This window comes from Saimiri boliviensis, chromosome 15, assembly GCF_048565385.1.
Source record: "Saimiri boliviensis isolate mSaiBol1 chromosome 15, mSaiBol1.pri, whole genome shotgun sequence".
Classification (NCBI taxonomy): domain Eukaryota; kingdom Metazoa; phylum Chordata; class Mammalia; order Primates; family Cebidae; genus Saimiri; species Saimiri boliviensis.
Window position 1 is genome coordinate 23,546,348 of NC_133463.1, and position 24,312 is coordinate 23,570,659.

Consider the following 24,312-nt stretch of genomic DNA (forward strand, 5'->3'; position numbering starts at 1 on the left):
CAGCCACTGCCATGGGTCTGCTGACTGTGATTCACCCATCACTGAGGTTTAATCAGATTTAACCAGTACCTGCAGCTGGGGCCAGCCTCCTAGAGGTACAGCCTGTGCACTTCCATGGGGCTTTGTGTTCAGCTGCACTTTTCACTTGTTTTTTAGTGGTCTGCTGTGCTGTCTTGAAATTCTTTGTTTTTGAACAAGGGGCCCACCAGTTTTGTAGCTGGCCCTGCCTGCAGCTATCACTAATTCCTAAGCCAGGGAAACAGGTGCTACCTTTGGATTCTATGGTATGACAGAGCACCTACTATGTGCCAGGAAACACACTCAGAACCAGGTATATGACGGAGCAGGACAATGGTCTGTGCCCTTGTGGAATGCTGACACTACCTGTATTTATTATGCACCAGGGGTGTCACGAGCAATACCATGAAACAGCTTGCTACTCTCTCATTACCAAGAAACCTGGTTTCCCATTCACTGAGAAAAAAGCAGCAACCACTCTCTCTACTCTCCTTGCCGGGCTCTCCCCACATGCAAGTACTCTGTATGTAGTCTGTCTCCCCTCAGGTATGATGGGTGGACCTCCTGCACTCCTAAGGCCAACCCCTCCTTTTAGCATGAGACTCCAGTGCCCTGTCACCGACTCCAGTCCATGTTCCCTTTGCCCTATTTGACCTACAAGTGCACACAAGTTAGATATGCTTCTTGGGTAAAAAGCGCCTCGCACTTTTTCCTCTAGGTTCTGCCCTTTTTCTCTATTGCCTTAGAGCAGGCGTCCCCAAACTTTTTACACAGGGGGCCAGTTCACTGTCCCTCAGACCGTTGGAGGGCCGCCACATAGTGTGCTCCTCTCACTGACCACCAATGAAAGAGGTGCCCCTTCCTGAAGTGCGGCGGGGGGCCGGATAAATGGCCTCAGGGGGCCCCATGCAGCCCACGGGCCGTAGTTTGGGGACGCCTGCCTTACAGTGTACAGCAAGAAAGAATTGAGAATCCCGGCTGCTTAAACTTCCTCTAGTCCCATTTTCTCTCGAACCCATTTCCATCTAATGTTCCTCTTTGTCAAGATCACCAACGACATCCACGCTGTCAAATCAAATAGTCAAGTCTCAATTACCGTCTTTACCGGCCTTTTGCCAGAGCCACACACAGCCAACCATGCTTTCTTTCTTTAACACTTACATTCCTCGGCCTCTGAAAGGCCCCATGCTCAGTTCTCCTCCTGAATCCCTGGATGTTCTTTCCGAGTCTCCTTCTCTAGCGCTTCCTCTTTTTCCAGCTGGCCACCATGGGAAGGCCCTGGGCTCAGTGCTTGGCTCCCCTTCTGTTTGCGCCTATAGTCCTGGGTAACTCAACCACATGCACAGTTTTCAATGGCTTCTGGGTGTTGAAGACTCACCAATTTAGAGCCTAACCTATCTTGTAAACATCAGACTTACTTAATCAACAACTTGATCACCATCTCCTGTTAGATTTTTAACAGGCAGCTCCAACTTCACATGTGGTAAGCAGAAACCCTGATCTCGTCAACGCCACCTCGTTTTCCTTTTTACCCACCTGAGTAAATGGCAAGTGCACTTTTTTGGCTGTCTGCGCTAAAATCCTCGGCGTCATCCACTGCTTCTTCTCTTCTACTCCCATCTACATTCAATATTTTAACAAATCCTGGTTGTTCCACCTTCTAGTGTCTTTAGAACTTGACCACCTTCACCACCTCCACCTCGACCCCAAGCCTGGCCACCTTCACTTCCCACCTGGACATCATCTCTTTGCTGACTGCCTCATTCCTATCTTTTGCTTTGTTGCAACTTACTCTCTACCCATGACCAGAGAGATTATTTTCAAGTGTAATGAAATCATGCCATGCTTCTGCTTAAACACTGCTCCTGTCATTCAAAATAAAATCCCAAATCCTTCTCATGCCCAGAAGGCCTTCTCATATGGCTTCTCCTCTCCCCGCTCTTACCCTCACACTTTCCTTTCCCAGAGGCTCCAATGCTACATGGGCCTTCTTTGCTCTTGCTGAATCCACAAACCACAGTCCCACCTCCAGGCCTTGGCAGCCACGTTTACTCTCCCCAGAACTCTTTCCCTAGTTATCAACGTGGCTCTCTCCTCCCTTCCTGCAGGCCTCTGCTGAAGTGCCAGCTGATGGACAACTCTTCTGAAACAGTTCACCTGCCCTAAAGCTACTCTCCTTACCCAGTTGTTCATACTTCCAGGAACTCAACCAGATGCATTTTATATTTACTTATCATCTGTAACCTCCAATAGAATGAAAGTTCCCTGAGGGCAGAGGCTTGATTTTCGTTCATTGCAGAATCCTGTGTGTCTAGAACAGTGCCTGGAACATATCAGAGGCTCATTAAACTTTTTTTCCCCACAACCTGGCATGTGGAACATCTTTGGTTCACACAGCAAAATGCACGTGATCATTGATAATCCCCCACATAAGGGTCTCCTTAGCCACTCTCCTGAGGGATGTGTCATAGGGAAATATTTGTTAATGTGCTTCATGCTCATTAGGGGACAGCAGTTTTCCGACAGGAGAACTCAGACACACTTAGTTCACTATCCTGTCCTCTGGGCTCAACCAATTGAAACAGTCCTAAGCCAGGAAGAGACATCACAGCAAAAGAAACTTGAGGCCAGGCTCAGGGTTGAGAAACGGAAGAGTGGAGAAAACAGGGCTTCCTCTAGGTTTGGGATTATTTCTACCCAGATCTGTTCAGGGATATTACTGTCCCCAGTTAACAGATGAAAAGATTGAAAAACTACCAGCTAGGCTGTACCGTGGTCAGGATCTGAACCCAGGCCTGTCTTCTCTAAAGCCTCCCCTCCATCTGCCTCCTCCCACTTCACATGACCTCTATATTTGACCGGCCTCAGAAAGAGCATCACATCTCAAAGCCATAAGTCTCACTTGTCAATGAGGGGGCCAGAGACAGGCTGTGAAGCCTCTGATGAGACCTGCATGGGGACCCTTGTCTGCCACCTTCTTCCGGAGGTTTGGACCTAAAGGAGAGGGGCTGCCCCCAACCAAAGCTTGGCTGCATGGGTGATGGAATCCTCACTGACTCCAGCAAGGAGGCCTTCTTTCCTTTCACTGCTTGGGAAATAATTCACCTGCAGAGAAGCTGAATCTTGCACATTTTGGTACACCTGCATATCCTCCCTACCTTACAGAACATAACATGGAAAATGGATTAAATTTCACCATAGTGAAGGACATAACCTACAAATTAAGACATTAGGGTTGCATACATTCCAGAGCAGCCTTGATAGCTTATAATTTATTTAGTTCTCTAGACTTTTCTGGACTTCAGTTTCCTCAACAGTAAAATGGGAACAGCACCATTGTGAATATTGTATCAAATAACGCATGCTAAAGAGTTTTATACAAGCGTGTGTTAGTGTTGTTGCTCTAAGTCAATAGTTCAAAATCATCCCTCTGGGCCATTAACTTTTTGTAAAGATGACCATAAAGTGATACTGCAGTTCAAAAATGCTTTCATTCTTAAAAAGAATGAAATATAACTTAACTGAGTTCTGATGGAAAGAATATCCTGTCATTGAGCCCATTTAAAGTGGTCTATTTCTCTAGCCTTGAATAAATAGCCCTTCCCTATCCTCTGTCCCTCAAACTTTCACATTCTCCAATGCTGAGAATTTTACCTCCTTTGTTAATTTCTTCTTAAAACACTTAGGTAAGGAATCTGTTCCTGCACTCTTCCTGAGCACTTTGTTTCTTCTAGCATGGTATTTTAAAACTGGAACTTTTATTAGGTTTGGCTGTACACATGGTTGTCTTCAGTAGCAAAATGCTCTGGAGGACAGTGAATGGTCCTCTTTCTTTCTATATCACCACAACAGTAGTTTGAAAGTCAGAGATGCTCAATGGCTGGCTAATGAGACATTGACAAACATCATTAAAATCTCATTTTCATAGGTTAGTAGGAGAAACTGCATTTTCTACTTTTCCTTCAATTAAGAAACCATGGGATGCAATTTAATAACACAAGAAATACCTAAAATGCAATAAAAAATAAAAAAAAAGAACTACATCTCAAGCGAAGTGTGCTTTCTTAGTAACCTTTATCAATATCAAAGCCGAATCAAGCGAAGTAATTAGATGACTAAGTATAGGGAAACATATATTTTAGAGAAAACACTAAATGAGAAACTAGAAGGGAAAGGCTCCATGCAAACCCTGCAGCTCTTAGAATGCTTGAAGGGAGAACACTGAAGAAGTGGTAGGCATGGGAGATAAAATGAAGTGCAGAAGCTGAAAATAATGTCCATGATAGAGAAAGTGAATTCTTACATTGGGGGAGATTTTACTATGGGCAGCATGCTTTGTAAAAAATGTAAGAAATAGCTGAACTGAAACTAATGACAAGCCTGCCTATTCATTAGACAGGGTAGGTTTGGAACTTTGAGCAAAGAGAAGAAAAGATAAAGAGGCATGTGCCTTTGGGAGATTACGGTTATATGAAAATACTGAAGAGATTTTTGTGTATGGACCCAAAGGGCCTTTTTGTGTGCATATCAGGTTTTTTTTGCAGATATCAACCAAAAAGTTTCCAAAACTGTAGTTGCAACACAATTTGCAAAGTAAGTGCTTCTTGAGCATGTCAGTTCTCTGGTTCTTATTCTTGTTGAATAAAACCTTTTAATTCTTAATTTTAGTTTCTCAATAATTTATATCCCATTTTCCTCCAAGAAGGGCTTAAGATAATCCACCAAGTATGTACCTAATAAATATGCAGTCATCTTTTAAAAAAATGAATGAGTATGTTGGAAGAAAAATGTGGCTCAGAAAGGGAAAATGGAGCCAGTGAGGAAATAAGCCACATGGGTCTTCTTGCAGTCTATGCGGGGCAAAGGCAGGAACAGTTCTATGGCTCATGGTCTGCATAAGATGTGACAAGAAACTTCTCCACAATAATGGAGGTGTTCCCCGTTTACCTGGGCACAAACCTGCACATCCCACACATGTACTCCAGAACTTAAAATAAAAAAATATAGGTGATCCCATGATAGAGATGGGATAGAAACGCCTCATGGAACTGCTCACCGAGGAGTACTGTGGAATGCAGGAGCACACCCTCATGGTAAATAAAAGAGCAAGTTTCACAAGATTCTTTCTTCTCAGGCTGATTATTGCTGACTCTGTAACTCTGGAGTTCACTACTGTAGAATGCGGAACCCTGGAATAGGGCATCTTGTTTAAGGGTAGAACTGAAAATCTCTGGAGGCATGGAACCATGATGTGAAGGTGTAATCGCTGGGTTCAGTGTGGGGGAGACTCATACGTTAGCTGTGCTGAGAAGAGAAACAGACATTCTCTTATGAAAATTACAGGCTAAATCAGAGAAGATTCCCACGTAGAAGACCACAGTCCTGAGGGAAGGCCAATGATATTCCTCAAAAATCACCTGGGATCCATACAGACCTATGAAGTTACAGGCCATCACACCTTCAAAGTTATGTGTGATAATGTGACCATGAGACTTTCATACTGGTAGATTCTCTTTTTTTTTTTTTTTTTTTTTTTTCAGATCTTGGCAAAAAAAAAAAAAAAAAAAAAGACATCAGCAAAACCTTGAATAAATTACATCATTAGTTTAGATTATCAGTGACTATTACCTTAGCAGAATAAAAACATTTAATGTTATCTTAATAATTTTGTTTTCAGTCATAAAATACTCCCACAAAAAACTTTTGTAAAATAAGCTAAAGGCAAATAAACTTGTTGACTAGTCTTTCAGGGTTAAGCAGTAGTCTGAGACCAACATTAATCGAATTAATCTTAGAGAATCAATCACTTTGACTTCTCTACCTGTATTTTATAACCATTATTCCCTGTTCATGCAGCCACTAGCTGAGGTCTCTAGGTAAATTAATTCATCAGTCAAGGTCTAGTAACTAAATTAAGACAGCTTTATCACCCCTAAAATATGACTATTATCCACTCACCAGTAATCTCTAGATAACCTGGTAGAAACCTCTAATTATTCTTCTTACACATTTCAACCACTGGTTTAAGGTCCCCATGGTCATTCTACATGAAGGAAACTGGTGAGCCACACTTTTGTGGCTTTAGTGTCCGAAACAACCACAATCCACAATGTACAACCCTAATGAACTTCAAGAGGGAAGAACACATCAGGTTCCTGAGGCCAGAGACCTTGCCTTTCTTACCACCCCCACATCCCCAGGACCAAGCACACTGCCTGGCACACAGCAAGCATTGATAAGTATCTACTGAATGCCTGAATGGAAGAAATGGACATTTGAGGGCCTAGCCTGTGTCAGTCACTTTGCTAGCCACTTACATCATTTCATCCTCACAGTCATCCCATACACGAGAGAGGTATTATGCTCATTCCACAGAGAAATAATACAAAAGGAGCTAAGTGGCCTGCCCAAGTGAACGACAGAACCTGAATTCAATCCCAGGTTAGCCCAATTCCAAATCCCTAGCCCCTACTCTGGTTTCTCCTAATTGTATTCAAAGGAAGAGTGGTAGTCAAGAGACATTCATAGATATTCTCGGGCAGGGTGGGAGTGAGGGGAAGCACAGGTAGAGAGTGGTACCCAGCCCTAGCCAGGTATAACTGGGAAGCAGTGGACATTACATTCAATCCTCAGTGAGTGCTGTAATATCAAAATACCAGAAAAGGTTTAAAGTAGAGAGACTCCAATAACTTGAAAGCTGATACCTTGTATCCCTAACTGCTCCTACCTGGGAATTCATTACAGAAAAAAAGTATATCCATCTCCATCTTCGGGAGACAGTTGTGCTACCCAGGGAAGTACGGGAAAAGCCACACCACACCCTTCTGTTTCCCAAGGCTGCCACTCTAGTGCACTGTTAAGAGACGTCACCAATGGCAGGCTGTGATGCTGAGGAAAAATTTAATCTTTCTGGATTCCTTATTTATGTCATTGGCAAAAGAATTTATACAGTCAATGCTAACCGAAAATTAAAAGCTTCCCTATTGCCCAGCTGCTTTATGCTAAGGTTACACAAGTGGATTTATAGATATAAGAGAGTTGTCCATTTACAAATAGGCTATGTTCTAAATATGTTTAAATCAATTGTTTGAAATTTAGAAGCTATTTTCTCACAGAAACAATAGCAGACATCATTTCCAGAAACAATAGCAGACATCAATAATCCAGGTGAAATACTGCACATACATAATGCAAAATAGTAGAGAATTATATCCTTATATATCAGCAGTCATATAAAAGTGAAAAATAGTAAAACCTATCTTAAATAATGGTAATGAAGAAAATGAAATTAAGATGAATGAAGAGGTCCCTGAAGTTTCTGGAGTGAGATAAGTATTTTTAAAAGTGTTAGAAGGTATTGGATTCAGCTGCCCGCTTTCAGTTTAAAATGAATGGCTTCCCTTTTACTTGATACAATCATCACCATCCCTATACTTAGTGCTCGTCATCCACAAGCTGCGATTTGAGATATTTAATTTTTTTAGAAAGATGAAAAAAAAATGGAGGACAAGATGTAGACAGGTCCCTGGAAGGAAAGGGAGGGAAATGATAAATAGATGTGGCAAGTTGTTCTCTAAGAGCAGGTCCATGACAGGTGACTATTAAATAGGATAAAGGGGAAACAGGGGGTGAACGGATTCAGGAAAGTGGAAGATGAGAGAAAACAGGAGAGATTAGCTGTTGGATTAGCCAAGATACCCACAAACTGCTTTTATAATTCAGTGAACACTTATGACATAATAACCCAAAATATGCTACATACCTCTTCCCTATAATTTCAGACCTAAATTATTTTATCAGCAAGTACAGCTCATTCAGACATTTAACACTTATTTAACTGAATATCTCATAATATATGCCTTTGCTGAGTGCTGATTAAAGGAAATGATTACTACACAGCTACTACTTTTAGGACTTTCTGTTTACATTTTCATTTTTCTGCTCCTTTGAAACTTCAGACACTGGTTTCAAGCAGCAGCATGCTCTACTGATTAAAAACTCAAGTTTGAAGTCAAGCTTCCAGAGGTTTCATTTCAGTATTGTCACTGACCTTTCCTTAGTTTTCCCATCTGTAAAATGGGAACAATGACGACACAACTCTATCTCATAGAGCTGGGTGGGAATTATCTAAGTTAATGAATGAACAGTGCTTAGAACAGTACCTGGCACTAGTAAGTGTACAAGAAATATTAGCCACTGTTAAATCTCTCTCTATATATAAGCCACAATGAAAATACTTATTGAAATTTTCTCTGTATTTTGTCTAGTGAAAAAGTAAGGTGTGTAACAGTATGGGTAGTACTCTATTCTTTGTGAAGGACAAAAAAGCTAAACAGACTTGAACATGGAAAAAAGAGAGGCTGGGGACAGTTGTTAAGTGTATGTTTATATAAGCAAAGAATATCCTTGAAACATTGCTGAAGGAAACTAAGGGGCTAGGTACAGAACATGAAGAGAGGTTTATTCTCTGTAAACACATCTGTGCCTTTATAAGTTTGTCCCATGTTCATTTATTACTATTCTGTAAATTTAAAAATATTCATCAAACAATATATTTTTTTACTATCAACACAGAAATAACATTGGTGGCCCCATTAATCCATCAATTCTACCTTTATTTAAAACTTAATCCAAAAGCCACTTACTAAACGATGCAATCGCAATTAAATTAGGTGAAGGAATGGCAAACACTTATAGCTTTGTCCTCTTTACAACCAACTCCAATTTAAAAACAGAATCAGTAAATGCCGATGTCCTCCAACCTAAACATGAGCACTTATTACACTGATTTGTGTTGGTCCCATAGGACACTTAATACTTAATAGTTTTTCAAATAATGAATCAATTAATTACAAAAGAAGATAAAAAATACATGTTTGAGAAGGTTAAACTAATTTAATTAGCTCAGTATTATATGCATTCTTGTTTTAATATACAAATCATGTTATGTATAAATATATAAAAGAATTACATATTAAAATGCAATGTACTAAAACTGACTCTATAAGGAATCCTGACATATGGGTAAGTAATTGAAAAAATTAGGGAAACCAGTAATGAGGCACAAAAAGAGTAAGTGCTTAGAAGGCTTTCTAAATTTTTTCCCAAAATTCACAGGTAACAAAACTTATTTTTATAACATTCCTCACAATATAAAACAAAGAGTGAACTTTATTTTCATGAATTTTATAATCTCATTATACCACTGTAGATCCTTTGGGGAAAAGAAAGAAAGAAGGAAGAAGGAAGGAAAGAAGGAAGGAAAGAAAGAAAGAAGAAAGAAAGAAAGAAAGAAAAAGAAAGAAAGAAAGAATGAAAACAAATGTCATCAAGACAAACAAACCCAATAACCCAAAACAAACATCTGTTTTCTTTTCTCACATCTTAGTAGCCTGGCTATTTTAGATACAAATATTTGTTTTGTCGACAAATGTTTCCAAAACATTAGTTAAAATTGTTTTGCTGAAATAGTTTATTTTTTAGCCGAACAAATTGCAAACTTCTCCAGAGTCCACAAGGCATCTGTGAAAATGAGCAAGTATGGCCCGCAGATTTTCTAAACTGTTCACTTGGCAAAATGGAGGCATCAAGATGCTTGCTATTGCAAGCCTCACGATCATTTCCACAATGGACAGACATAAGCATATTATGGACTACAGATGAAACCCAAATATCCTGCATGACACAGAAGATAGCCAGGAGTTCAGTTTTTTATCCTGTCATACTGAGCTCCTCTGAGGGCTCCGAGTTCTGCAACTTTGCACAAGAACATTCCCCTCGTTTTCAGGCACTTTGCTCTACTTTCTTGTGCCTTGGCACAGATCAAAGAAGCAGAGGGAACAAATGGTTTCCCATGCATATTGAATTCCCTCTTATACTGATTTTTCCTCTGTCACTTGAAATTCAATATTGGCAAGATTCCTGTCCATCACCTTAACCAGTAAATTGTCTGCATCGATCAGCGCACGTGAAGGTAGATTTCAACATCAGGTTGTCGGTAAGAAATTCAAATGAACAAATCCTTTGAAAAACAAACTTTTCTAAGGCATTCATACTAAAGCTTATTCCTAATAACTAATTAGCTTTTATTTCACATTAATCTAAAATGTTGTATTCACCATTCACCTTTTGTCCCTTACTGCTTTGTATTTGTATTATTTAAAAAATATAATATTGTAAGTAGTGCTTTTGTAGGAATTTACCCACAACATTCTTGATTAACTTAATAATACTTTACATTTATTAAGCATTTAAGAGTGATGTGCCTCATTTTCCTCATCTGTAAAATGGGAATAAATAATACCTATGTCATGGTATATGGTATATTGTAAGATTACATGTGGTAATGAATGTAGAACTCTAAACACACGTGTGTTTGATTGTATTTTATTATGTATTGTGATGATAGCTATCATAATTATGAGATATTCTAAGAGATTTGGGATAAAAATATGTTTTCAAGCCAAATTATTTAAGTACAGCACAGTAACTGGATTATAGATTATGGTTTATATTTTGATTATACACATGAATTATATAATAAATATCTTTACAAGAATGGTTTAAGTGCTCTTTTGAGAAAAGTCAATTAACATTTTTTTCATAATAATACTCAAACTATTTTTATCACTATTTTGAAATAATATATTTAGTTATATCAGTAGTAATATGACGTAAGCTTTTGGGGATCACTACAAGATGATAACTTACTCTATACCTCACTGACTAGGGGATAAAATGCTAGTGTAGATATTAGCACAAAAGGAAAACATCTTCAAATTTATTTTTCCTACCTCTATTTTGAACACAGAGTAAAAACATTTCCTACCTCTATTTTGAACACAGAGTAAAAACATGGGCTTTGTAAAGGATTGCTTTTTAAAAATAATAAAAGTGACTGAAATCCATAATTTATTATTTAAAGTAATCATGAATTCAGTTGTGACACTGTCTCACAATCTTTGATTGGGCAAAAAAAAAACTATTTGATTCTAATCAAAATTTGATTTTATAGAGAGGGAAATTTGAATTTACCATGGAATACCCTTCTTCTCAGAAATTACACATATTTTTAAATCAGACAGCCATTTAATTTGTGGATGTGAATATCTGGGTAACTCTAACTAATGATATTTACTGTAAACTATCACATTTCTAAGATTTTTCTCCAATAAAATATTTATAAATATATCTCATTAAAAGGGAGGATTCCAATGGTAATGAAAATAAAAATAAGAAGTAAAATACTGTGTAGTAAATGAAAATGAGAAAGAAGAACCCATTGAATTTTGTGAAATGCCACAAAAACAGTGCTCAGGAGAAAATTAACAGCATTGAGCACATATATTAGAAAAGAAAGATCCAAAATCAATCATCTGATCTTCAGTCTTAAGAAACTATAAAAAGAAAAGCAAAACTCAAAAGCAAGCAGAAAAAAATAATGAAATAGTGAAAATCAGAGAAGTCAATAAAATTAAAAGCAGGAAAACAACAGAGAAAATCAATAAAACTGGCTCTTTGAGAATACCAATAATATTGATAAACCTCTAGGTAGGCTAACCTAAATAAAAAGAGAGCATATACAAATTACTAATATCAGAAATGAAAGACAGCCATCATTGGCAATCCCATGAACATTAAAAGGATTATAAAGGACTGTTACGAACAATTCTATGCCCACAAATTAGATAAACTTAGATGCAATGGACCAATTCCTTGAAAGATACAGTCTACCTAAACTCACAGAAGGAAAAATAGATAATATGAATAGGCCTGTATCTATTAAGGAAAGTGAGTCAACAATTAATCTTTCAAAACAGAAAGCACAAAGCATTAGACTCAGATGGGTTCCCTGGTAAATTCCATCAAATATTTAAGGAAAAAAAAATTTCAATTCTCTACAATCTGTTTCAGAAAACAGAAGCAGAGGGAGCATTTTTAAATTTCATCAGTGAGGCCAGCATACCCTAATACTGAAATGAGATAAAGGCATTACAAGATATGAAAACTAGACTATTATTTCTCATGAACATAGATGCAAAGATCCTCAACAAAACATTAGTAAACTGAATCCGACAACACATAAAAAGAATTATATGTTATGACCAAGTAGGATTAATTCCAGATATATAAGCCTAGTTCAACATTTGAAAATTAATGTAATCCATCACATCAATGGACTAATGAACTAAAACCATATAATCAAATCAACAGATGCATAAAAAGCATTTGACAAAATCCAATACCCGTTCATAATAAAAACTGTCAGTAATCTAGGAAAGGGGAGAGCTTCCTAAAGTTGACAAAGAATATCAAAAAACAACTTACAGCTAACATCATACTTAATATGTCAAGAAACTAGATGTTTTCTTCCTAAGATAAAGAACAAAGCAAAAATGTTCCCTCTATCACTCCTGCTCAACATTGTACTAGAAGTCCCTACTAATGCAATAAGAAAATAAAAGGTATACAGATTGTGAAGGAAGACATAAAACTGTCTATATTCACAGAAAACATGACTGTCTATCTAGAAAATAGTTTTTAAAAAATCAACAAATACTCATCCCTAAAACCAAACAGAAAACAACTCCTGAAACCAATGAGGAAGGTTCCAGGATATAACATAATCAATAAAATCAAATGCCTTCCTATACACAAGCAATGAGCAGTTGGAATTTGAAATTAAAAACACACCACTATGTCCATCAACATGAGAGAGAGAGAGAGAGAGAGAGAGAGAGAGAGAGAGAGACTGAGAGAGAAATACTTAGATATAACTCTAAAAATTATATATAAACGCTACATGAGAAAAACTATAGAAGATATCAAAGAAGACATAAATAAATGGAGAGATATTCCAGGCACATGGATAGATTCAATATTGTCAAGACATTAGTTTGTCCCAATTTGATCTATGAAATCAATATGATTCCAGCCAAAATCCCCAAAATTTACTTTGCGGATACTGACAAATTAATTCTAAAGATTATATGAAGAGACAAAAGACTCAGAATAGTCAACACAACACTGAAGAAGAAGAAAAAGGTTGGAAGACAGACACTGTCTGACTTTAGGACTTATGATAAAGCTATACTAATCAAGACAGAGTGGTATTGTTAAAAAAAAAAATAGACAAATGGATCAAAGGAACAGAAGAGAGAGCCCTGAAATAGACCCACTTAAATACAGTTAAGTAATCTTTGAGAAAGAAACAAAGACAACAAAATGGAGAAAAGATAATATTTCAAAAATTAAGCTGGAGCCACTGCACATACATATGCAAAAAAAATGAATCTAGACCCTGACCTTACACTTTTACAAAAATTTATTCAAGATGGATCAGAGACCTAAATGTAAAATGCAAAATTATGAAACCTCTAGATAGTAACACAGGAGAAAATCTAGATGACCTTGGTTTTGGCAATAAGTTTTTAGATACAGGAGCAAAGGCATGATCCATGAGGGAAAAGCTGATAAACTGGACTTTAATAAAATTAAAAACTTCTACTATTTTTTTTTTATACTTAGTCTCACTCTGTCACCCAGGCTGAAGTGCAATGGCACAATCTTAGCTCACTTCAACCTCTGCCTCCTGGGTTCAAGCAATTCTCCTGCCTCAGTCTCCTAAGTAGCTGGGATTACAGGAGTGTGATACCACACCCGGTCAATTTTTGTATTTTTAGAAGAGACAGTGTTTCCCTATGTTGGTCAGGCTGGTCTTGAACTCCTGACCTCAAGATCTGCCCACCTCAGCCTCCCAAAGTGGTGGGATTACAGATGTGAGCAAAAGACACTGTTAAGAGAAAAGACAATCCACAGACTGGGAGAAAATATTTGTAAAACACATATCTGATAAAAGATGTGTATCAAAATAAACAAAGAACTACTAAAACTCAACAATAAGAAAACAAACAATCTGTTTAAGAAGTGGGCAAAATACCTGAACAGACAGCTCACCAAAAAAGACATACAGATGGCAAATAAACATATGAAAATATGCTTCACATCATATGCCATTAGAAACAAATTAAAACAACATGGTAGCACTACTCCTCCATTAGAATGGCCAAAATAGAAAACAATGACAACACCAAATGCTGACAAGAATATGGAGCAACAGGAACTCTCATTCATTCTGAATATTTCATTATAAACACTTTAAAATAATTTTGAACTCAAAATTCATGAGGAATTGCATGTTTACAAGTACTACTGCATACCATTATAGACTTAAAAAGTAACTTTAAAAAGGTACAAGAAAACCCCACAGATAAGTCCTTAAATGTTTGCCCTGAAAAATCCTTACAAGATTATCTTTATATGTCCATTATGACATAACAATTCTAAGAACAATGCAGGAACAAAAAATCATGAAGCATGAGAGGATATCACATGTCCTAGATTTGTCTCTACTGCCTAATATAATGAAATTGAAAGGCAGAAACCAGGTCATACATAGGATAAGAAAATGACTACAGTCTAACTCTCCAGTATTATAAAATACTAACTTTAAACCCAATAGACTTAAAAGAAAAAAAAAGACCCAAAATTATTCCAACAAAAAGAGACATTATTTTAACCGTTTAAAAAATTCTACCTCAAAACAGAAATTGTTTTCAATAAATCATTTCTAATTCTTTAGTTTAATAAATTCTTCCATTTTATGTACTTTACCATCAAAACTTCCTTTTCATCAAGAAAAATATTCTTTTATTTATGACTACTAAGAAGAAAGGCAAGTTAATGCCAAAAACCTTAGGCTGAATCTGTGATCTTATCACAAATTAAAGAATGACAGCAACATACCCAGACTAGGTCTTCCTTGACCTTTTGAAGAAAACCATTTCTTTTTCAATCTGAAAACTCAGTGAACTTTCCATTTCTAATTATGCAACACAAGAAAGGCTGATCCAGACATAATTGCTTTAGTTGGAAGAGGTATGTATAAGAAATCTGAAAAGTATTATTTTTTTTCCTGGGTTCAAATCATTCCTAGTCTTTTCCCATAAGATAATGATATTAAAATAAACACCTAAAACACTAAGCACTTTTACTTTTACAATACAAGCTAAAATACATCATTCACTCTTAAAATTATGGACATATTTTGAAATTAGATTGTTTTCCACGTGGCCTGGCTTTGTAGTCCACCATCCCTATTTTTTCAAATAGCATCATTTTTAGGGAAGAAACTCACTTAGAACAATGTCTGGCTTCGGAGACAAACACTTATATCTGACCAAATGGCCTTTTCAAAAAAGCTCTTATCAATCTTAATTTAGGAAACACAATTAAGTCTTCACCAGTTTATTTATAATATAGTCTTCACAGCCAAAATGTCATGAATTAAATAAAATTATTCTGCTGTCTCCTTTTCTCATTCTGTGACTCTCTAGACCCTAAGAGGTTTGCTACATTTCATTCACATAATGATCCTCATTTCAAAACTCCTTTTAGTTCTCAAGAAGCTTGCATGACACAGACGGTTCAAATGAAAAGACAGGAACTCCCTAAAGTTGGGACAAGCCATTACCTTTCCTTATGATACATATATGAAGTTTATGTAAGTAGAGAGAATTCTATAAAAACTCCTACAATAAATTCTATGCATTCTATAATAAAATTTATCTTCAGTGTGATTATATGGATGTGAAATCTAATTAAAGGAAGAGAGATACATGTATATTCAGTTCTATGAACACTGTATGTACACATGTAAACTGAGTAAGGAATATAATATCAATTTAGTTTTTGGAAAATAAAGATACATGAAACATAATTATCAAGGACAAAAATATTTAAAGTTAAAATATGCAGCAGAAATAATGAGCACTTGGAGTTAACTGAAAGACAAGAATGATGAAACTCTAGAATAAAGCAATGTCTACGTACATTTCTTTTAAAAAGGGAGAAAAGGTGGAATATGAAAAATTTGGAAGATTTTTGGGGGAAAAATTACCCATTAATATTTAAAATATAATTCTATATTCTGAAATTAAATTAGCATTTATTACACAAGACTTTTTTTCATAATTTAGGATAACCTAGAATGAACACTATGATTATAACATCAGAGAGGTAATTTTTTCAATGTTAAGACCATTCCTGTCGAAACAGGTAAGAGGAAGAAAAGTTTAACTCTTTGAGGATAATAGCTTATTTTGTAATCCATGAAAGATATGATTACATTTTTAACAATTTAAGGCAAGGAGGTGAGAATTATGAGAAAGTACAGGAAACATTAAGTAAAGACCAATTCAGGAAATTAAGCAGACACCATTAAGAGTTCTAGAAAGAAAGAATCAATGAGGGGAAGAGGTATCAAAGACATCAGGCATGAAGATCTCCACATGGAGAGGCTGGCATTTGAAAGAGACCAGCAATGGTTGTGCAAAAGTATAACAAATGGCCACACTCATGACACATTGTCATGAAATTCACAGCAGGCTAATGTGGGAAAGCAGAGGCTCACTTTTGATTTTTTTTTTTAACTATCAGCAATATATTACTTTGATGAATAACATTAAATATTGAATAATGGTAAACACTAACTTCTAGGCATTGCCATTTATTTTCATACTCAATGTGGTGTCAACAAATTATAGTTATAGCTAAGCATTTATAATTATAAATCTCAGGAGCTACATGTATCTTAAAAATTGAGTATTATTTACAAATAAAATCTATTTCACATGCCTTTTGATGTTTATATACTTTATTTTAAAATTTCAAGCAAAAAAAATAAAATGAATTTAATGCCACAGTCATGCTGCTTGACTTATATTTAGTCTTTACCAAAAGCCGCCAAAATTTTGCCACCACTGCATGAATATATGACTGTAGAAAAATGCATTGAAATTATTGAAAATATCACCTGCAGGATTAATAATATTCACATAATTACCTGCTGTGGGATCTGTAACTGCTTGGCTGGTGATGCCAGATGGTGGTTCTTGAAGCTGGTAAGTGGCATTGGTGGATGGTGTCGTTGGGCTGGTGTTGCTGCTGGTCATATAATGTGCTGGATACGGTGAGCTGTTATAATACTGTGCGTACTGCCCCTGGCCAAAACTGGGATAAGACGGATAGTCCTACCAAATCAAACCAGACAAGAATTGTCTATCAAAATAGTGCTGCTTATCTCTTATATATCAAAGTGTAACTAAAGATGTCTGGGTTTCTGAGCCTTTTCTGAATTCACACAGTGGGGCATACAAGTACACATTAACTAAAGAGCTCAGAGTTGCCAACAAATTTAATGTAAGATTATATACATTTTTCATATTTTCGGTCTTCTATGATGAAATAGTAGGTAAAATTAAACCAATCTAAAAACCAAAGAATTCACCATAAAAGACTGCTAAAGTAAATTTTAAAAGAAGACTACTGAATGCCTTAGGAAAGCTCTCACTTATAAAATAAACAGATCTTTCTTTATGTAAGAAAAATCATGTCACATTTAAAAATATTTTTCAGAAGTTAAACTGGCTTTTTAAGTTACCTGCTGTGAACTGTTAAATCCAGATGAATTTGTGAGTGAATTATTTCCTGTATATAATCCTGATGATGTTGTAAAACTGCTACCTAAAACAAAATGAAAAGAAATATGGTTACAACAGGCTACATGGAATAATGTGGCTACAGGAAAATAGCATTTAGGTAAGGCAGAATTGGTATTTGGATTATCTTCAACACTAGAATCCACTGTCATGGCTAAAATTTAGTTTTCTTAACATGGTTGATGATTTCATTTTCACTAAAAAGTTAAAAAACAAAGAGGTTTAAATTTCCAAGGACGTTAGTAACTTATATAGACAAAGGGCAAAATTATACATTTATGTAAAGCATAAGACACTGAACTTTTCAATTTACAAAACACACCAAGATTTTTCTTGTCTTTATATTAAATACACATAATGTAAAATGATGGAGTCAGATTAGATGATCTCTAAGGCTCTTGCTAGCTCAAAAACTATGATAATACTTCCAAGAACTTAAAATGCTTTCAGACTTGTATCACATGGCCATTAAAATGGCCCACTGAAAAAGCCATTTCATTTCACAAAAGAATGAATGGCAGCACTTGAAAACTTTGATACAACAAAGATGAAAGAGGAATATGATTAATGTTTTATCTATTACATGTGCTGTCAAGATCATGTTTTATCTGTTAATGTCCACATTGTTAAACAATGAACAATAGGCACTGTTTAAGACACAACATGAGAGCAAAGCTGAGTTCCCTCTTGCACATGATTTACTACTTTATTACTAAGTTATGCAAAACAAAAATATGTTACCATTGATAATCATATTGGCAAAGATTTTTTAAAGAATACCAGGGATTAGCAAATATATAAAAAATGGCATCCATACACTGCAAAATGGGAATTTAAATAGGTGCAATCTTTCTGTTTGTCTATTTGGCTTATGATTGAGTAATTTTGTATGCCATTTAACCCAGCAATTTTATTTCAGGCATTTACTCTATGACAAAAAATTACGGAGTTATACAAAGAGATAGCAAAGACGTTCTTGAGTGTTGCTTCTAATAAGAAAACCTAGGAAAGCAGCTCCAAGTCCTTAACAGGTATTATTCAGAAAATAGAATACTATGAAGCTGTTAAAATGGTATTATAATGATCAATGACATGAGAAAACTTTTCATATTATTTTGTGAAAGTAAAAACTGAAATAAAAAATATTGCTGATGATCTCATTTAAAATATTTTTTTCAAGTATAACAAATTTTCAAGAAGCACAAAAATCTCAGAAATGCGATCTCTAAAGGATTTGATGTATGACCACACATCAAATAGCATTCATTAAGCCAATGCACATTTTTTAAATGTCTGTTTGGAACCTATGTTGCTTCTATAATTGGAAATAAAAGCCATTTTTTTTTAAAAAAGTTACAGTTTTATGGCAGATGAATGGTGTAGGCCATAAATGTGTTGGCAGTTCAAGGAGGAATCTCTTCAACCTGAACTCACTATTCAGATGGTTTCTGGTGGTAGTATACGCCAATTATTTACTTGCTACTGAACCATTTAAGTATTGGTTTAAGAGTCAGAAAACAGAGTTTCCAGTTCATCATTTATGAGCTGTTTGGACTTTGGACAGGCCTCCCAGCCACTCTAAAACGTAATTTCCTTATCTGCAGAAACTCTACTTTGCAGCGTTCCTAACAGATCAGATGAGGTAATGTTTTGGAAAGCATAATGGACACTCTACAATATCACATAAATGTTAGACACATTATGGCTTATTCCAGCAAGCACTTCTAAAATTCTCTATCTATATATCTTTTCCATCTTTTTACTTTACCAAATTAGATAAATATGACTTAGTCTCTTTACATATCTAAAATTCTATTCCTATTTACTGATTAAGCATCTATGAACTTCAAAAGCTTAAGCCAATAATTATTTTTATTAAGAGGGAATCTAGTTCGTAAATATTGTCAAATTGAGTTATCACACAGACTCTATTTGAGGTTCCTTCATTTGTACATTTCAGGAATGACAATTGTTCTAAGTGCCCAAAACACCTATCTCAGATAGGCAGAAAGCTTTCACACTGCTAATAGCTATCACCACGATTAGCCATCCATAGACAGGCTTCACATATTAATGTTGATTTTCATGTGGTAATCACATACTAATGAAACATGTATTCAATGCCAGGCTCACGGTGACAATTACATGGGGATAAAAGCATGACTAAGACATTGTCTCAGACCTCACAGGGCTTAGGGCTTATCAGAATATCAGTTTTTGTTTTTTTTAAACATTGTTCCTTCTGGGAGTATGACTCACTCTTTATATATGTGCATATCAATGAACAATTTATTATTGATATATACAAAGCAAACTTTACATGATGAACATTTAAAAATTCCTTGTTAAAGAATTTTAAATGACTTTCGGATAAAGGTGTGGATATCAATGCTTTAAAAAAAAAACTTTATGACATGCATTTAAGAGGGAAAATTACCTTGGGTTATGATCCGTTACTTTCATTTGAACTACACATTTTTAGGTTACAACTTACTATTTTCATTCAAATGACACATTTTTGAGCAATAAATACTGACCTCAATAATCCCTATCCACCAAGAAAATGAGTAAGATATAGAAAATATATTTTTAAAATGGATGTTTTCATTCCATAAGTTATCCCCTGAAATGAAGTAGAAAAGACCATGGAAGCTATATTGGCACACACAGGCCACTAGGGTATGACCAAGTAAATCACAGTTCAGTACTCCAAATGGCACCCAAGTGACTTTCCAGACTACATGCTACTTCCAAGACTGTACATTAGCTGGAATTCAACATAAGTTATACTCATTTGCTGGCTGACTGCAGGCTAAGATTCCATTCCATTTAGTATGCCGAAACAGGAGTTTAATGGCACCCCAGTGGCTCTGGAGACTTAATGCAACTTCCAAAAGGATCTAAGTTACTTTAGAGAGAGGTGTACATATTAGAGAATCAGGCTCAGGCAATGTTAATTTTTCACTACCAGAATCAAGTTCGCAGGACCACTCCACCTGCCTTCGCATAGGACTTAGGCAAACAGAGCTGCGAACTCAGACCAGGCCACAGCAGGGGACTTCTGCAACTGCCTCCTCCATGGGTTTCTTTACCCATCTCTGGGTACTGTCCAGCACGTTCTCGCAAAGTCAGTAGACTCTCTAATGTGCATCACTGATCTTGTCACTCCCCTGCTTAAAAAAGTAACCTTTAATGGCTCCCCGTTGCCCCAGAATAAAATTCAAACTGCTGACTAGGGTTTATGTATTAGACCTTAGTTGGTCTAAATCCAGTTTACATTTGAACTTCTTTGCTCTCTTCACAGCAACGGTGACTCCAATGTACCCAGACATACATTCCACCCTAACACTAGTAAACCAACATGCAGACTTTCTAATGTTACTCCGTACAGCTCCTACTTCCTCCTGTCAAATCCTGGTTAACACTGATTACACTTTACAATTCTGCAGAACTTGGAACCCCCTTCCTCAGAAAAGCCTCCCTGAATCCCCATTCTCTTGTCTTTCCCACTAAACTTGGGTTGCTGAATCAATCCATCTATCATCTGTCCATCTATCTCCATGAGGTGTGTGTGTATCAATCTCTGTGATGTACGTACGTGTGATATATATACATACACACACATCCATGACTTTACTAATCAGTATTTTAAGCCAATTACAAATTGACCTGTAAATTAACAAATACTAATTATATGTAAACTAATCCTTCTCCTACAAAACAGGATAACAACAAAAAAACTTTGAAGTTCCTGTAAATAATTGGATATTTGCACCTAACCCACGTGAATATCCCCAGAGGGCAAAATATAATAATAATAAAATAGAAAATACCCATTGAGTATTCTATGTTAGAAAGTAGGCTCGCCCATATATGCTTCATCTATATTCCACAACAACTTGATACTACAGAGGGTATGAACATTTCCATTTAATAGATAGGGAAACAAAGAGTCAGACAGTAACACAGCTTCCAAGGAATAAAGGTGAAACACAAACACAGGTCTGTCTGGTTTTAAGGTCTATACAATGCTCTCTTGCCTTCTTTTGCTTCATTTTATATTGTATAATGGGAAGTGCTAAAATATACTGAAGTTTTCCCAGGAATTATTTTATAAAATAATCATATTTAAAATAACTTGTGTTTATTATATTTTATAAATAATCCCAGGGATTGGTCTATAAAATAATTATATTAAAAAGTGTTAGAAGCAAAACAGAAGTGACAAAAACAAATAATACTTAAAACTTTTCCAGTGCTTACATTGAGCCAGGCCCAAATAAAGCATTTTGCCTTTCAGAACTCACTGATTCCTCACAACCACCCCAGGAGGTGGATGCTGTTACATCCCATGTTACAGATGAAGAAACTGCCTGAGGTTATAAGCAAGTGTGGGAGAGCTGGGATTCAGTCCCAGGCACCTGGCTCCAGAGCTGAAGCTCTTAATCTCTATAGTAAATTGCATCAGAGAACAGCAAGGTTTTTGTCTATGAGTTATTTCCCTTTTGTATGACCATTTCCAAAATATGCTCGACAAAATGCCTCAGAGTCATTAGGAAGTGCTTGTTCTTTCTAACAAAATGCCTGGGCCTCTCTTCAGACACAGGAATCTCTCACTGAGGCAGAAGGACTGGGGTATGATCTGAAAATCCACATGTTTACCAAACACCTATAAGTGTCTGATTCTTAGTACCAATTCAGTAGGTGTTTCAGCAATTGCTTCAAAAATATGTAATCAATATAACTTTTCTTTTTACACTAAGAAAGTAATCATGCTCTTTAAGCAGTTAGAGCTGAAGCTTCTCAGAGTCTATCTGCTTGGGGCATTTCTGGTTCTTGCGCTAAGCTAAAGGTCATATGGAGTAAAGAGCTCTACTTTGATAGCTAATTCAATGCAGATTTCAGGGCCAACACTACCAGATGAATTTCACTGAAGTTTAGAACACCACAAAGCAAAGGCAAAATAGCAATGCTCATATTCCCCAGAAAGCTTCAGGGTATGGGCTGCTAGACTCACTTGCAGGTCTAGCAAGAGAGGCGTATTCGTGTAGAATGCTGTCACACACCAGGGTTGAACCTGGATGCTAGAGGGAGACAGGAGAAGACATGATCAGGATAAAACAGACCTCCTTCCCTTAAGATCAATCCACTGAGCATTTCTGTTGGAATTACAAGGGTCTTCACCTACAACTTTCAGTCACAGAATTATTTGTAATGTTTGGGATGCTTTAATCAAAATAATAGAGAAATATTTTGTTTTCTAGAAAAAAACGACTTTACATTAAAAGACACCTCCAGATAAATAAAACAGAGCAGCTATACCCTGTAACGAAAGATTTTATATCACACTGTATCATGAAAATTCCTCAAAGTAGAAAGAATTCCTACCTAGAACCACTCATTTCTCCATCATGAGTTTGGTAGAGAGTGCTTCATGTGAAGTTTCAATAATTCTCAGTAGAGTTTGGAATTAGGTCATATTCTAAATGGGGCAGGAGTGGTGATACCGTCTTACTCTTTGGTTAAAATGAAAAGCTTACCTTTACCAATAGTTAAATAATTATTTAACTTACCTTACCTTACCAATAGTTAAATAACTGCCACTACAGTGAAACCATGTCTCTACAAAAAATACAAAAATTAGCGGGATGTGTAATCCTCGCTACTCAGGAGGCTGAGGCGCAGAAGAATCGCTTGAACCCAGGAGGCAGAGGTTACAGTGAGCCAAGATCATGCCATTGCACTCCAGCCTGGGTGACAACAGTGGAACTCCATCTCAGAAAAAAGCTATTGTAAACAATCATAGCCATGGTTGTTATTTATTATTTTTGATATGGAGGGGAGACACTCATTTCCACAACAGAAAACTGGAAAATATTTCCCTTCAGAATATCTCGTAAGAGACAGCATTATTTGTCCTCCCACTGCTCTTTGAAAGATGATTATTTTTATATTCCAAGTGGGAAGATAATATATCTCTAATCACAAAACACACACACACACACGCACACACGCATGCTTTTCAAGTTAGTTTCATCAACAGCATCTACTGGCATTCTTTATAGGTACAACTCTAGAGGTTGTTCTGGACCAACAGAAGCAGTCATCATGAGTCTATCACTTGAAGAATGTTAGAAAATCCCACACACTCATGAAGATGACACAAAGAACATCAACTTGCATCACCTACTCAGGCTTCACACCTCTGACTGCATTACTTACTTGGGTGCCACAGCCCTGTTAGGAAGGTGCTCAGTGAAATAACATGAAGACACCTGGTTAGACTGGGAGGGAAAGCACAAGCTTCCCTGAAAAGGGAAGTCTCACCCTGTGCCAGGGTATAAACTATACAAAGAAGATGATCAGAGAATAGAAAGTTTATGGTGGGGTGAGGACTATGACTGATCATGGGTGATGGAAGTTTCTTGATTATTTAAGAAAAACTGCTCAGGTAAAGAAATGGCATTCTTTAATGGCAAAATGCAAGAATCTGGATGTCCAGCAAATCATCATTAGTATATTGGGACCAATGAAATGTTGTGATTCTGAATTGCCAGGGGTGGGAGAAAAGCTAGAGAACCATTATAAATGCAAGGATACAAATGTTTATCTGGGCCTGGGGATGCCACTTGGGGTCTGAGATGAGCGTGCTCAGGAGAATAATCTAACCAGGCTGTTGCCTACAGTTCCCCATGCACAGCTCACCATAGTACTTTAGGATTTGGTCACTGCTATC

At 36.5% G+C, this 24,312-nt stretch overlaps 1 protein-coding gene across 8 annotated transcripts in view; it reads right to left on the bottom strand.

Annotated features, from left to right (window-relative positions):
- Positions 1 to 24,312, bottom strand: part of EYA1 (EYA transcriptional coactivator and phosphatase 1) — a 340,778-nt gene that overhangs the window by 81,779 nt on the left and 234,687 nt on the right. For all 8 annotated transcript variants that reach the window (XM_074386773.1, XM_074386775.1, XM_074386774.1 and 5 more), the window contains 2 exons: positions 17,519 to 17,601; positions 16,922 to 17,108 (listed from right to left, as the gene is read on the bottom strand). In XM_074386773.1, coding sequence (XP_074242874.1) covers positions 16,922 to 17,108; positions 17,519 to 17,601 — 270 coding nt within the window. The remainder of the gene's footprint in view (positions 1 to 16,921; positions 17,109 to 17,518; positions 17,602 to 24,312) is intronic.